General features: G+C 37.3%; 2 protein-coding genes across 6 annotated transcripts in view; one reads left to right on the top strand and one right to left on the bottom strand.

The window, feature by feature from the left end:
* ndrg2 (NDRG family member 2) overlaps nt 1-7402 on the top strand; it is a 29105-nt gene extending 21703 nt beyond the window's left edge. The window contains exons 10-16 of the mRNA XM_060864333.1: nt 177-280; nt 362-400; nt 764-815; nt 1553-1600; nt 1735-1770; nt 1892-1943; nt 3587-7402. Of these exons, the coding sequence (XP_060720316.1) occupies nt 177-280; nt 362-400; nt 764-815; nt 1553-1600; nt 1735-1770; nt 1892-1943; nt 3587-3750 (495 nt within the window). The 3' untranslated portion in view covers nt 3751-7402. The remainder of the gene's footprint in view (nt 1-176; nt 281-361; nt 401-763; nt 816-1552; nt 1601-1734; nt 1771-1891; nt 1944-3586) is intronic.
* A 116-nt stretch (nt 7403-7518) lies between these two features.
* On the bottom strand, nt 7519-13353 carry LOC132841797 (protein translocase subunit SecA-like). Of its 5 annotated transcripts, none has more exons than XM_060864329.1 (3): nt 13273-13328; nt 12913-12972; nt 7519-12144 (listed from the first exon to the last, which is right to left on the bottom strand). In XM_060864329.1, the coding sequence occupies exon 3, from the start codon at nt 12067-12069 to the stop codon at nt 8920-8922; it is 3150 nt and encodes a 1049-aa protein (XP_060720312.1). In that variant the 5' UTR covers nt 12070-12144; nt 12913-12972; nt 13273-13328; the 3' UTR covers nt 7519-8919. The 5 variants fall into 5 exon arrangements, with proteins under 5 accessions (XP_060720312.1, XP_060720313.1, XP_060720315.1 ...); XM_060864330.1 differs by having other exon boundaries at nt 7519-12149; nt 13273-13297; XM_060864332.1 differs by lacking the exon at nt 12913-12972 and having other exon boundaries at nt 13273-13353.
* Between the last annotated feature and the right edge of the window lie 2773 nt (nt 13354-16126).

Here is a 16126-nt window from a genome sequence, read left to right as displayed (position 1 = left end):
GTGCGTGTGTGGGGGCTTGTGCGTGTGGGGGGGTTTGGGAGTGTGTTTGTGAGTTTTTGTGCACGAGTGAGTGTGTGCGAGTGCATGCGTGATAATATATTCAAATCAATATATTCAAAGGTAAATGGCTGTGTGTTTGTTTGTGTGTCTCTCTGTGTGTGTGCGCATGTGTGCAGGAGGAGACTTCGTCCAACACTGAGCTTGTTCAGGCAAACCGAGAGAGGATCTCAGCAGCCTCCAACCTGACAAACATCGACCTCTTCTGGAAGAGCTACAACAAGTACACACTTTATTTCTCTTCTTCTATTTCCATCTTACTTTATTTTCTCTCAGTCTTACAACTTGTTTTTCTGTCTTTCAGTCGGAGGGATCTAAACATCGACCGCAACAACACTCTCAAGTGAGTGAAATAAATAATACAATAATATCATTTATATCAGGGCTATTGAATTAGTTTGTCATGGGGGCCATTTCATGAAAAGCATCTCAAATGAGTCATCGCATCTGACAGGAGAGGCTGCTCACACCCTCGTGTAACCTCACGTGACTTCTGCTCTGTGCCTCTTGATAACTGTGGCTCTTCATAACTGTAGGGTCCGTTGCCAAACTGAACTAAATTTATTCTACAGATGTCTTTTTCACACTAGGCTACTTGAAGGCCCGGAACAAATTACCTTAGCCGCTAATCAAATAGCCCGGATTTATAGGGTTCAGTCAAATGCATGTATTTGACGTTTCCATGTCTTTCTCTCCGTCTTGCCAGATGTCCCGTCATGCTGGTTGTAGGGGATCAGGCACCATACGAAGAAGCTGTAGTGAGTCCACGTACAATAAAAATCTAATTCAATTTATTTTTAAATCTTTTCTTTCTCAATATACTGTTAATTAGATCTGTATTGTTTTGTGGCTTATACATTTGATAAAAAGTAGATCACTTTAAGCTTAGAATTGAAGTCTAGCTTTTTTTTAAACTTGTATATATTCTTCAGATTGATTCTGGCAAGAACTAGTTAAGTGTTAACTCTATTTCTCTGTTTAAAGTTAAAGTAAATATGAAATGCTACAAAACAGAAAGCATTAGAATTTTTTTTTACTTCACTATAACTATGATTTTTTTTTTTCCATGTCTTGCATCCCAGTTTTATCATCACAATTTTATTATTATTAATATTTTTAAGGCTTCAAATGTCTATGTTCTTGGAAACATTTTAATGTCAGTATCCCAATGTTTCAGTATAACTTGAAATAAGAGCTGGCTATTTTTCTGAGGACATTTCTCAGTAGGTGATGTGACTGTAATTGCATACAGTCACATAAGCCGCTCGTCTATTCTTAATTTTCTGCCTCCAGAGCTACAGTGAAAGCAAACAACCTTCTTATCACCAAGACTATTTATGTAATTTATCAAGAGCATCTGCCTTTTCTGTCATGGAAAAAAGTGTGAAAACGGCACTAATGAGATTTAAAATTTAAATCGGTGTGCTTTGGATAAACACAAAATGTAAAACTGTTCGAGAAAACACAGTCACAGAGTTTGCATTTTGTCCATCAGGTGGAGTGCAACAGCAAACTGGACCCAACTACAACCTCATTCCTGAAGGTGTCATTGATTTTTTAAATTGTCTCCAATTAACCTTACACATTTCTTACTGATCTGGCAGTTAAACTAATGCATTTCGTGCCTTGTTCTTAAGAATATAATATATTAAATAATTTTCTTTGGGCTCTCTGTAGATGGCTGATGCTGGTGGGATGCCACATCTCACTCAAGTAATTCACTTTTATTTTTATTTTTATAAAACACTATTCACATCATTAACCTACCGAATCATCAAGAGAATTAGAATGCAAAGGATTTTGTTCATTTTTTTTCTTAATTATGTCTCTGCAGCCCAGCAAGTTTACTGAAGCCTTTAAGTACTTCATCCAGGGAATGGGATACAGTGAGTAGTTTGCAATCACAGTGATGAAATTTGTTTGACTGATAAGAAAGGTTGTATCACAGCAATGGTGAATTCTCAATTCTTATTGGTCAGAAGGGTTTGATTGATTAGTTTTCTAAAACAGCAGATCTGAGTATAGTGCCAGCCACAGGTTTGTATTAATGTGTAATGTTAATGGCAGTCAATGGAGCCACGAAAAGTAAATGAGGGACAAAAAAATTAAAATCTGATGCTGCACAAAAACTAACGATGCATAAATGCCAGTGGTGTTATTAATTTTTGATATACTCAAAACTGTGATAAAAGCTAAAAAAAAATCTAGTTTATGCAGTAATATTATACGTCATTTTGTGTGTATTTTTATGCAAATTAGTGACGTAAATAATTAAATTGGTAATTAAAAAGGTATTTTTTTATATTTAGTAGTTTTGATTAGAACTGAGGTTAATTAATTTTGTTTTTTTTCTCTAGCTTTAAGACAGAGACAGAATGGCCAAAAAATTGGAAAACTATGCTACCTAATGAACAAAAACGTCCCGAAGTGTCCAGAAGGGTTGATTAATGTAGTAATGGTTACAATATTAAATGGTTAAATAATCTTATTATTTATAAAAAAAAAACAATCATTGGCAAACTGCTACCGAATAAGAGGAAGAGAACAATTCAGTATAAGCTGTTATAGGAAAATAATCAATTTAGAGTAGTAACAGTAACTCCATATGACAGCACTCTGTTTCTTGTTTGTTAATATAATTGGTTAATTTAAGTTTCATTAGAAAATATTGTGTGTGAATCGGTGGGGTTGGTCAAACTTTCTGTGAGAGTGGGTGGGGTTGGTCAAACTTTCTGTGAGAGTCGGTGGGGTTGGTCAAACTTTCTGTAAGAGTAGGTGGGGTTGGTCAAACTCTGTAAGAGTGGGTGGGGTTGGTCAGACTGTGAGAGTGGGTGGGGTTGGTCATACTCTGTGAGAGTGGGTGGGTTTGGTCAAAGCTTCTGTGAGTGTGGGTGGGGTTAGTCAAACTTTCTGTAAGAGTGGGTTGGTTTGGCCATACTTTCTGTGAGAGTGGGTTGGTTTGGCCAAACGTTCTGTGAGAGTGGGTGGGGTTGATCAAACGTTCTGTGAGAGTGGGTGGGGTTGGTCAAACTTTCTGTGAGAGTGGGTGGGGTTGGTCAAACATTCTGTGAGAGTGGGTGGGGTTGGTCAAACTTTCTGTGAGAGTGGGTGGGGTTGATCAAACTTTGTGTGAGAGTGGGTGGGGTTGGTCAAACTTTCTGTGAGAGTGGGTGGGGTTGGTCAAACTTTCTGTGAGAGTGGGTGGGGTTGGTCAAACATTCTGTGAGAGTGGGTGGGGTTGGTCAAACTTTCTGTGAGAGTGAGTGGGGTTAGTCAGACTCTGTGAGAGTGAGTGGGGTTAGTCAGACTCTGTGAGAGTGAGTGGGGTTGGTCAGACTCTGTGAGAGTGAGTGGGGTTGGTCAGACTCTGTGAGAGCTGGTAGAGTTGGTCATACTTCCTTTGGGAGTTTTGGACCGGTCAAAATAAACGAAGTAAGTTTAAGCAGAAAAACTGTAATATTACACAGGACCTGGATGGGCAACAACCTCTTCTATCTAATGTATATTTTCTCTTTCACTTTTTCATTAGTGGCCTCCTCCTGCATGACACGACTGTCCCGCTCACGCACCACCTCTCTCTCTTCATCCTACTCCCTGGAGGGCTCTCGCTCACGGTCACGCACTCTCTCCCAGGGCTCCGTAGGTGGAAATATGGTCTCAAGCCCCTCCAACACAATGGAGGTGTCCTGCTGAAGAGCAAGAGAAGACAAGAGAAGCAGAGAGAGAGAGAGAGAGAGAGAGAGAGAGAGAGAGGTGGATGGATGGATGGATAAGTGGAAAGCCACTACTATTGAGAGGGTCATAGTAATCAGTCATATCCATTCATCAAAGTGTAAAGCATGAAAGGGAGAGAGAGAGGGAGAGACTCCTCTTACCAAAATAAATCTCATTCTCATGTATAATTCGCTCCTCCAATACTTTATGGAAGTGAGAGATTCTTAAGGGAAGTGAGCTGAAATAAAGCGACACGGGGAGAGAGGGAGACAAAAAGAAAAAAATCCATCTCTCCATCCCTCTGATAACTTGACATCTGTGGTGCAGGTAGGGGCCTGTAGAGAGAGACCCAAGATGTAGTGATAACCAATAGTAATACTTCTAATATAGAATAATTATTATTATCTAAAAAATAATGACAATGATGTAATTGAAAACAATTCACTTAATTACATGTTGAACAATAGAGGAAAAAAACATAATAGCATAGCAATACTCATCACATGTCTGTGGAATTCTTTTGGTATACTATTTGGTGTGTTTGGAGTGGGTTTTTTTAAATGAATTTATTTGCAATGGTCATGTGGCTCTCCTATAGGGCCATGGCAACACGTGTTGGATAAATACCATGTCTTTCGGTGGCAGCCAGCTCATGTCTTCCATTTGACTTATTTGAAAACAAAAAATAAGTGTGGAAATGGTAAATATGGGAAACTGGGTGTTGGAATAAAAGATTAATGCATTAGGATGCTCCAATCCAAAGTGCATGGTAGAAATGGTACAGATTTAAAAAAAATTTTTTTTTTTTTTGCGTTATGGTGATTATGTGAGAGTACAAAGATTATGGAGATGCCTAATTGTACAAAGACAAACAGACAAAACAGGTGACTTGTTAAGCTTCTGCCATCCTTTTTTCCCTCTAGCTGCATTTTAAGAAGAAATAAATTACAGTCATTTAAATATTTAGAACTCACTGCTCTCAGTGTTGACACTAACAAACGCCCTAATGCACTTAACAACAGTGGCCCTTATTCAGCAAAGTTGCATGAAATAAAGCTCAGAATTTGCTGCATGGTTTTACATAGGAACAAATCTGTATCTGATTCATGAAACAGTTTCATTAACGGTGATATGAATGCAACAGATAAATCCACTTTTTTCCATTTTATTATTTTTTTTTAAAACATGCCCCATGCATTTGACATTTCCCAGTTTACCCTCATAATATTAATCTGTCTAAGATCACAGTTAGGGAGAAAACAACTGCTTTTTCAAACGTTTCTACAATTAATTATTGCAATCTGTAAAAATAAATAAATAAAAAGATTTTAGTTCATTTTAGAGCAGGTAAGATGTAACTAAATGCAGCAAAACTAAATGTTTCTTATTAAAAGCTGTGTGTATAAATAAAAGTGAGCCAAGTTTCTTCAACAAACTATTAAGACAAATTATTAGGTCATATAAACAAAACAGAAAGAAATGCAGACTACTGAAATTAATGAGATTATAAAATTATTATAATTACCTCACTTGTTGTTTTTTTTTCTTCTAATTAGCCAGGATATTAGTCTCCAATAATAAACATCCAGGTAAATGCTTTATGAAGCCTCTTGTACACAAATGCATTACTGTTACTTAAATGAAGGACTGATGAGCTGAAAAAGTTCAGTTTCTGCCCCATTACATTTGCAAGGCCAACGCTAAGCCCCTTTACTTGTATTTTCATACAAGGTTTCCATACATACGATTGGGATTATCAATATTATTTACTGTGTTTATACTGCTCTTCTGAAAACCTGGCTCATATAATTGATTATCATGTCGCTTTTCCGTATTTAAACATAAAGCAAACATTTTTCAGGTTGTAAAAAAAATTCTGCTAATATTCATGCTAATATTCATCTACTATTTTCAGATGCGAGTTTCATATTAATACACCAAATATGAAATCAATAAATCAGGACACTACTAGTCTTGTCCATTTTGTGTGATTGGTGCAGATTTCATGAATAAGGGCCAACATGAACATTGGAAAATAATTTGGAATTTTTGGAATTAGCGATCTTGCAATGTTTGATGTTATACAGTTGTTAAGGCGCTAACTTTCGTAATGTATGTCTCATGAATGAATAATCACTCCAAAAAACATGATTTTTGATTTTGAGTGATGATCTGCCAGCAAATCCACTGCCACCAGTCTGTTACTACTAATACAGAATCAAATGATGATAAACTGAATCAAAACTGCTAAGCTTACAAAGATTTTGGATACGATTAGTAAGCAATCTTCAGTCTTAAAAATGACGTTGCTCAAAAATCGCAAGCCAATACAATTCAGACCAGCACTGTTTCTTTTCCCATACACAACACTTTTTGTGTTGTAGGAACCATGATAATCAGCATAACACTGCCCTAAAACACAAAATTATTACACAATCCATTGTTTGAAGTGACACAGAATCCCAGCGAAAGTGTTGCTACAGTACGTGTATTTGATAGGCTATGTTTGTGTACTTATAGTGTGCAGCCACACTAAAACTTAAGGTCTTGTTTCCTGTACTGTTTTTAGCACATCCTCAACTTTTGCCTTGATGGAATTCTCCTCTTAAGGGCAATTAAAAAATGTAAATAAAAAAGCAACCCTGACTTTTTGGTATTAAATCTGTTCACATATTGAACACCATTGCTAGCAATGGCTTCCTGTGATGTCATCATGGGACACAATAAAAAAAAAAAAGCGCTAACTAATAAATTAGCCACAGGATTGCTAAGCACACCAAATATTAAGATATTTTCTGTGTTTCAGGGTAGAGTTTGTCTTTAATCAGCTTGTATGATGTTTGTTAAATGGAGGTGGTCTAAAAATGGTTTTTAATTGTTTGCTTTCAGATTTTTTGTTTTTAATGTAAAAGTAAATAAAGCACCTGTTGCTCCATCTTTGGCTTGTGCTGCAGATGATCAGTGGTGATGTCCCACTTTTGAATTGTGAGGAAAATGTTAAAAAAAAAAAAAAAAAACAGTATTGAAACACAAGTATGGAGTTTGCGTTAAGTCCTTGCTTTTGTTGAGATTAGTGTTGAAAGTTGGCGCAGAAGAAATTTAGTTGCTGATATGTATAGAAACGTCACATGGTATTGTTGAGTGAATTGTTAATGGAGGAATACACGTACAGGTGTTTGATACAGAATGAGTGCATTTGCATTGCTGGATAAATACTATACCAAAACACAGTAAAGGGAAATTTCTGATAGTTTACTCTGTCGGGATTAAAAAGGGAAAAAAACAGAAGCGTCAGTATTTGGGCCGGAGCTGTGATTGTTCTTCCACTTTATATTTTGTTTTTATTTCACTTTCTTTTCCTTCCTACCAATGATACCATTTTTAATGTTCAATCCTCCCTGTTTTTTCTGTTGTATTAGGTTACCGTCTCAATGTTATAATGTCACAGATTAGACATCAGTGTGCTAGTTCTTGTGTAACCTTTTTTTTAGCATTAGAATGTAAAAACGGGGGAATTAACATTATTAACAAAAAAAGTATAACAAAATACAATCCAAGTTTCTTGTGTGGCTAATTCTGTGTAATACTATGAACAACCGAAACAAGGTATTAATAAAAAGGAAGTAAACCATGCTGTCTTGCTTTGACTTATTTTAATACGTAATTTTATTTTAATACGTTTTTAATTTATCTTACGTTAAAATATGCCATGAAAAATATTCTTGCAGTAATAACAATGTAATATCGTTTTTGACAATCAGCTCAATTTTATTTGTATAGCACTTTTAAAAAAGGACATTGTTGCAAAGCAGCTTTACATGAATATATATATAATCAATTCAAAAAACAATAAAACTTACTGAGACGAGGAATAAGGATTCAAAATCAAGCCCATCCTTGTCTGGGTGACACCGGAGAATGAAATCATTACCCTTCTTTAACCGTGCAGTATATGGTCAAAAAGTACAACTACATAATCAGGAGATACCTTTTAGTTTAAAGATGGAGAATGTCTTTCTATTTTAAAAATTCTACATTTTTTTGATGGTGGAGGGAATTAAAATTATATTATTAATTAATCAAGCACCATTAATGTGTTACTGGATCGATTAATATGTTGTGGTTTTCCAGGGCTGCTTCCTGTTAGGGAGGGGTTGTCAGAGCGGAGCATCCTGTCCACATGTTTGATTTTGGTACAGGCCTTCTTTTGGTACAGGCTCTGATGCACCCCTCCCTGGCAGTGGCCTTCTTCAGCAGGATTATGCACCCCTGGCACACTGCAAATATTGTTTAGGATTGGTTTGATGAACATGCCAAATAGTTGGATTGTTGATTGAGCTGCGAGCTGTGCTGGAAAACAGGTCTGATCCATGGAGGCACTATGTAGCAATTTAATAGACTTCTGCTGCTAAAATCTTGGAGCCAGATACCTCATCACTCCTTCAGTGGTTTTGTGGAGTCTGTGCCTTGATGGGTCAGAGCTGTATTGGCAGAAAAAGGGCTAATGGTATATTGTGTAAATCAATTATTGAAAGTAATAAGTTGTCACTGTGAAATCAGGTGTGATGTCAAAGACAGCTTTTTGACGATTTATTTTAAATAGACAAAGAGTACACTGGCTGAATTTCAAAGAGAATGAGTAATGATGTCTTTAAAAAAAATAAAGAAATAAAGATAAAGGAACAGGTAGTATAGGTATGAGTAATATGTACCCAGTGATCCACAAAGGTACAAAACTTACTATTGTGCAAGTACTCTGAAGAGTTACTAGATATACCATTTTGGTTAGTAAGTCTAAGACTTGTATTAACAATAAAAAAACATTGCAATAGGACAGGTACATATAATAGAATAGGACCATATCATTGGTCACTTGAAAAAGTAATAGCAAAGGTACTAGCCTGAGAAAATTTGCAGTATTGGCTTTAATTATTATTAATTTTGCTACTAATGTCTGGCAGTTTGATGTCATCATGATGATTAGAAAGATGTCTATAAAAATATATATTTAATAAATGTCTTGCTATATTCAGGAGGCTCTTCTAAATCAGCACTTCAGTATACTTCAATTCTTCCCTACTGGATGCCAAAAGGATATGTGCTGAAAATGTTTGCTGTACTTTTTTGTCAAATAGTTTAGCTGAGCCTTTAACTGAATATTTTACTCAAACGTTTAAAAAAAGAGAACACTGTTTGTACTGAGAAGAGGGTGTCCAGTCCCAGTGACTGGAGTTGAATTATCTCTCGGCCCAGCTCGGTAACTCCATCCATCAGTTCATTTTCTGTACTTGAGCTAATGCTAAGAGACTCTGGGAACACGGTAGAGGACACCTTGGACAGGGCGACAACCGATCGCAGGACCTTTATAATTTCATCTGATCTTAAAAGAACAGGGTTCAACACCAGAAGTTCCGCTGGGTAATCTGTTATCCGTACATCATAACCTTTACTTTCAGCAAACTGCAACACTTGTATTGCTTGCTGGATATTTTTTTTTAATCGATGCTGTGCCATTTGCTTGGCGTAAAATTGCTTGGTAAACGAGGTGTCAGAAAACAAAAAGTGATCGTTGCTGGAGCTTTTCACAAAGTCCACAGTCAATGTCAACTTTCTCATGTAGGAGTCTACTGCCTCCTCAGCTTTCTTCAGGTCTGACAATGCCTGAGCAATATGTCCACTATTTCCTTTAGACAGAATGGACAATGCACGATTGTACAAAGCAATGGCAGGACAGCAAGAATTGTTTTCAATGGCTCTTGTGTACATCTCAATGCTGTCTGCAAAGGATCTTTTGTTGCGGAGTGTGTTGCCAAGTCTTACATAATGGTAGATCATAGTGGAAGGAGACTGTTTACAATCCAGTTTTTGCTTTGCACTTTGCAAGTCTTTCTTTAACTGCTGTCTTAATATTTCAGTCGATTCATTCTCATTGAACTTCATCAGAAGCCACATACCCCAGCACTCATGAAGTGAAGACACAATATCTTCATGGTTGCCACCCAGAGGCTGTTTGTAAATGGTGTCCAATATGGCAAGGTAGTCAGAAAAGAGATCTTCCTTTTTGGTGATTTTTGGTATGTCATCTTCAAGAATATGTGACAGTCTTGTTTGCACAATTAAATCTCTAGACTGTTTTTCCACCTCCAGGTTTGTTAAACCGCTTGGCTTTTCAGCATTTAGCAATTTTCTAAGTTCTTTCACCATGGCCTCACAATTCTTTTCATTGTGTTCTCCTTGATAAATTGTAAGGGTTTCTTCAAACTTATTTTCAGTCAGTCCTGTCACAGCTAAAGTGGCTGTTAGATGCCTCAGGAGGGTAAGTAACCCGAGAGGAGAATGTAGTTCCATGACCAGTTTCACTGACTCAGAGAAGTGAGTAGAACACATGATGAGTTGAGCAGAACCAGGGTTTCCTTCTCGTGCAGTTCGACCAAAAGCTTGTTGCTCCACACGGATATTAAGAGGCAAGAAGGTCTGCACCACAAACAGACCCCCTGAATCATTTACATTTTTACAGACTTTTAGGTCAGTCCCACGACCAGCAAGATTGGTTGCAACAATGACACAACCTTCTGTAACCTCCTTGCCTGTAATCATTGAATTGTCCATATTGTTATTGGTGTACAGTTTCAGTTTGTCTGTTGGAATAGTTTTTGAGAGTGCATCATGGACAGTTTGTGCTCGTTTAATAGTTTCACAGATGACCAAGACTGCTCTTGAACCTCGGTAGACTGTGGGGTTCACTTGGTTATTAACAACCTTACAAATTGTTTCTACCCACCCATCTTCATCAGTAATTACAATGCCGTCCTTCTCGTAAAGTTTCCTTCGTCTGAATGGTGGGATTTTACATGATTTAATGCCAGGGTACAGTTTCTGCAGCAAATCAAGTTCGTTTTGTTTCCCCAAAGTTCCTGTGAGCCCATAAATCTGTTTGTAACTCCTGAATAAACTTACATTGGACTTGAAATTTGTTATAATGGACATATTCGACAGCCTGGTTTGGTGCTTCATTTCTAGGAATTGCTGAAGTCCGTCTCCCCATTTCATGTTATTTTGCACGACTCCTGTAGATCTGAAATCTACAGGAACTACACCATTCTCATGCTGAATGTATTCATGCCCTAAAGTCATTGTTTTGGCAAGAAATGCATTTTCAATCCATATTTTTAGCCTCTCATTTATGTGCTCTAGAAAACCTGGAATGTGGATTTTGTTGTGCTCCCGCTCTGATGTACTTGTGGAGATCTCTAAATGTGATGGCAGTATGTCTAAATCATCTGATGCTAATAATGAGCGAATGAGATCCAGTGTCTTCTCTACATCCAGATCTTCAGACTGGTTGACAACACACCAAATCTTAGCTAAGATTACATTTAAAGACTCCATGACAGGCATCTCACTGTTCAGGTAGACAATTTCTAGGCCTTTGTCCAACATGAGCGAGTCCACCTCATCTACTATGACACATTCAAACTTTCTATCAGGTCTCACATTTTCTCTTTGAAACCTGTGTCTTAACCAGTCTCCTGCAAAATCTTGAGCTGTGCCATAGACTACCTGACATGCATAACACCGCCTCAAGTCTTCAACTTTTCTTTTATTTGTATTGTAATCCACAGTGATTCCCAGATTTTTATAAAATGGAAGCCACTCCTCAGTATCTCTCTCTGCAAGCACAGGGGAACTGGAGATAATGTCTACATGTTGTCTATTCATGGCAAGATATGCAGCAAACATGGCTACAATACATGACTTTCCTTCTCCTGTGCCAACCTGGATTAACCGGCTGGAATCAGAAAGAGCCATGATGCACCAACTCACCATCTGAGTCAGCCTTGGTTTCCATCCTTTGGCTTTTTCTACTGCGTTACATAGTCTCATTAATGTCTCCTTTATACCTGATGGGTTTTTTGAAACAGGTGATGATGACACATATGACACAATGTTTTCAACTTCACAAATATTGAGATCAGTGTCTCCTTCTGTTCGAATTTCTTCAAGGATTTCTTTGAGGCTTTTCTCTCTTGTTTCTTTAGCAAGGCTTTTAATTCTGTTTTCAATGTCATCCACAAACTGGTTTGGTTTAATCTCAGATGATAAATCTGACTTGTTGATCTTGTGAATTTCCACTTGGTAAAGTATTTTAGCCATCCATGTGTAGAAATCAGTGTTTAATCTCTTTACACCGTATTCTTTCACAAGGGCAGTGAACAAATCCACAACATCATCCTCACTCCACTGTCCATATCTGACCAAATCGCGCAATCTTGATAACAACAGATTTGTTGATGCCATGATCTGAGGTGTGAATTATACACCAAAGTGCTGTTCAAGATGCAAGATGATCTTCAGAAGTCCATTTTGTTCTTCCTGTGCTTAAAACAGAACATATAACCGTGTGGAAATAAGAATTAGTGCACCAATCTTGTTGACGAATAATTTCTGAACTAACCTTCCGAACAAGCACATATAAAGAAATTCTAAAAAAAAAAAAAAAAAATAATAATTCTTTTAAATTATGACAAAAATAAATAATTATCACTTATGCAAAACACAAAAAACATTACATTACCTTTGATCATCAGGGATATTTGTGTCAAGATCCTGAATTAACCATTAATAATAATAGATCGATACTGATCATTTTAGATCAGGATTAGGATTTATTTTGTGGAAAATTACCAAAAGATCCATTGTATACAATAGGTAATTTTAAGGTTCCTATTTACTTGTTATTTTTGCAGGAACCTATCAAACCTTGTCATCATTTATAAAGGAGCAACTGGAATTCCCCAGTGTATTTACTTTTGTTTTTGATTAATCACAATCGACATATAAAAAAAGAGTCTGTATCTAAAAAAGACGTGTATGTGACATCAATCTGGAGTTAATAGTGTCTTAAATAATCATATATTCTGTTAGTAACATTTGCTTAAGTATGTGTTCTCTAGACATCTGTATAATGTAATGCTACTGTGAAAACTGTATTCAGTGTTTAGTCAGTGTTCTTAATAGAACATTTATACAAATCCAGAAAGTCATAGGTTTAATCTACGAGAAACGTCAAGAAATGATGTGCTCTTTGTACCGTAGGTGTAGGCTGACCTAATATTATAACATTAATCTCATCGTACTCACATCACAGGTGAAGGTAAAAAATCTTCAGGCAAGACATCATCTGAGGTCATTTGGATGCAACTGTCAAAATACCAAACAATAATGGATGGTATTTTGGTACAGTATTTGTTTTTTTTTTTAATTATTTTTGAGGTGATCTGGAATAGGTACCAGAATGTTTATCTGTTTTAGAGATAGATTAATTTACACTATTTATTGTTAACATAGACTAAGATTCTTCCTGTGACACACTACCAGTTATGACATACTGTACCAACTATGACACACAAAAATGAAAAATAATTCACTATTATTGATTTATTTATTTATTTTATTTTTTTCTCATGTTCTGTAGTATAGCGTAAACCTTGTCATACTTACCTCACAGGTAATGAAAAAGTATCGTCAGGTAAGATGACATCCGAAGTAATGTTATCACTGGAAACAGAATGAAGATTCTTATAAAGAGAGCTATGGAATTCCCCGCTTCAGTTTACTTTTGCTTTCAGTTTACTTTTGCTTTCAGTTAATCACATGCACACAATCTGAATTAGCGTATGCTTATCATTAAGCAGGTTGTAAAAAAAAAAAATAGGAAATAAAATATTAAAAATTCCTTTGTGTAGTTTTGGATACTGTTCCTTTTTTTTAGCAGTCTTTTTCCAAGACATTTTTAGCATGCAGTGTCAGAGGTAGTAATGGTTTTAGACCTCAGTACAATCTGAATACCAACAGACATCATGTTTAGGCAGAATATTAATCATATTCCTCAATGTGTCTTGAATCCAATTCTAATCTTGCAACATTGAAGTATTTGAATGCATTCCAGCTTATTTGTTCCCCGAACAGAGAACATTACAGATCCTGGTTTACAAGCCAGAGGTGACATGGAACAAAAACTCAGTGAGATCACATGAGGAAAGAACCTTGAGTTAAACAACATCCAAAAGGAAAACCCATCACTTTCTGACTGACATTGCATATTGGGTTTATAAATCTATATACTGTACAGGCAAACAATATGAAGTGTGTTAAAAGGATATTGGGTATAAGCATATTGAAAATAAGTGTCCTAGGATGAGCACAGAACATTCTTTATGATTATAGCAACAGTTAACAGTCTTAGATACATGATTACAAGTGAGATCATTCACTGAAACAAGAATTGGAGCAAATCTTTAAAGCAAATTTTTCGCACACCTACGTGGGACCATCTACAATAAAAAAAAATATGAAAAACAATTAAAAAGGTTAGTCATTAAAAAAGGTATAAATTCAGTCCTATGGTTTCTCATTTTTAATATAAACAGATGTTACTACTATTATTTTCCATATTATCCCTGACATTTTTTGGCCATAGTGTGTAACATAGTATGTTTTTGTCCCCATTTTTCATGAGCTGAACACAAAGATCTAAGACTTTTTCTATGTTCACAAAAGGCTTATTTCTCGCAAATATTGTTCAAATCTGTGAGGGTTAGTGAACACGTCTCCTTTGCCGAGATAATCCATCCACCTCCATCCACCTCACAGGTGTGGCATATCAAGATGCAGATTATACAGCATTATTATTGCACAGTTGTGCCTTAGGCTTGACACAATAAAAGGCCACTCTAAAATGTGCAGTTTTTATCACACAGCACGAGTTTTGAGGGAGCATGCAATTGGCATGCCCAAAGGAATTTCCCCAGAGCTGTTGCCCATGAATTGAATGTTTATTTCTCTACCATAAGCCGTCTCCAAAGGCGTTTCAGAGAATTTGGCAGTACATCCAGCCAGCCTCACAACCACAGACCACGTGTAACCATACCAGCCCAGGACCTCCACATCCAGCATCTTCACCTCCAAGAATGTCTGAGACCAGCCACCCGGACAGCTGCTGCAACAATCTGTTTACCTAACCAACGAATTTCTTCACAAACTGTCAGAAACCGTCTCAGAGAAGCTCATCTGCATGCTCATCATCCTCATCGTGCTCTCGACCTGACTTCAGTTCGTCAGCGTATCCCACTCTTTCTTCTCTTCTTGATCCTGAGTCTTTTTCCTCACTACCCTTGGACTCAGCCACAGATACTCTCCTCTCATATCTTTCCTCAACTATGGACTTTCTCTGCCCTATTGTTCACTAAACTCAAGAAAACGTCTTGCTCTGCTCCTTGGCTTTCAGATGTGCTGCACAACATTTGAAGAGAGCTATGATCATCAGATAGAAAGTGGAAGAAATCACAACTTGATGCAGATCTTGATTCTTACTGAACACTCCTGGCCAAGTTCTCCTCAGATGCGACTTATTCCAAGACTTCCTTTTACAAGGAAAAGCTTGAAGCGCAACTCAACCCCCCGGCTCCACCTTCTTCATCCTCCCTGACTGCAGAAGACTTTACTTCTTTCCTACTTCTGCCCCGACTGCACTTACATCTCACAGTATGGATTCCCCCACTCCTTGCAATCCTACCACCTGCCCATTGGATCCACTCCCTTCTATTATGCTCCAGACCATCTTGTAAGACCTTCTGCCCTTCATTAACACTATCATCAATAGATCCATAGCATCTGGTCAGGTATCAACTACTTTCAAGAGAGCAAGGGTTATTCCCATCCTAAAGAAACCTGCTCTGGATCCATCAGACATCAGTAACTACAGACCAGTATCACCTCTCTCGTTTCTTTCAAAAATTCTTGAACACATTGTTTATAATCAACTGTCTGTCCATCTCTAACAGAACAACCTCCATGATCTGGCTTTAAAGCAGCTCATTCCACAGAGACAGCCCTTTTGGATGTCACTGAGAAACTACATGTTGCTAGATCAGCCAAACTGTCATCCATCTTTATCCTCCTTGACCCTTTACTGTAGCAGCGTTTGATACGGTAAACCACAAAACTCTCTTGTCCACCCTCAGGAGTCTTGGGATTTGCAGATCAGCTTGGGAATGGTTCGCTTCCTACCTGGAAGGACGCTCATATCAGGTAACATGGGGTGGAGTGGCATCTGCCCCACGCAGACTCTCCACTGGGGTCCTACAGGGCTCTATACTTGGTCCTCTTCTTTTCTCACTGTATACTCACTCTCTTGGTGAAGTTATTTCTTCACATGGGTTCTCTTAAAACTGCTATGCTGATGATACACAACTTATCTTCTCTTTCCCACCCTCAGATACCACAGCTTCTGATCGGATCTCAGCATGTCTGGCAGAAATTTCATCATGGATGACTGCTCATCTGTTAAAGCTCA

This window comes from Tachysurus vachellii, chromosome 2 (assembly GCF_030014155.1).
Source record: "Tachysurus vachellii isolate PV-2020 chromosome 2, HZAU_Pvac_v1, whole genome shotgun sequence".
NCBI classification, from domain to species: domain Eukaryota; kingdom Metazoa; phylum Chordata; class Actinopteri; order Siluriformes; family Bagridae; genus Tachysurus; species Tachysurus vachellii.
The sequence above is the reverse complement of the archived record's forward strand: the minus strand, read 5'-3'. Positions and strand labels throughout refer to the sequence as shown.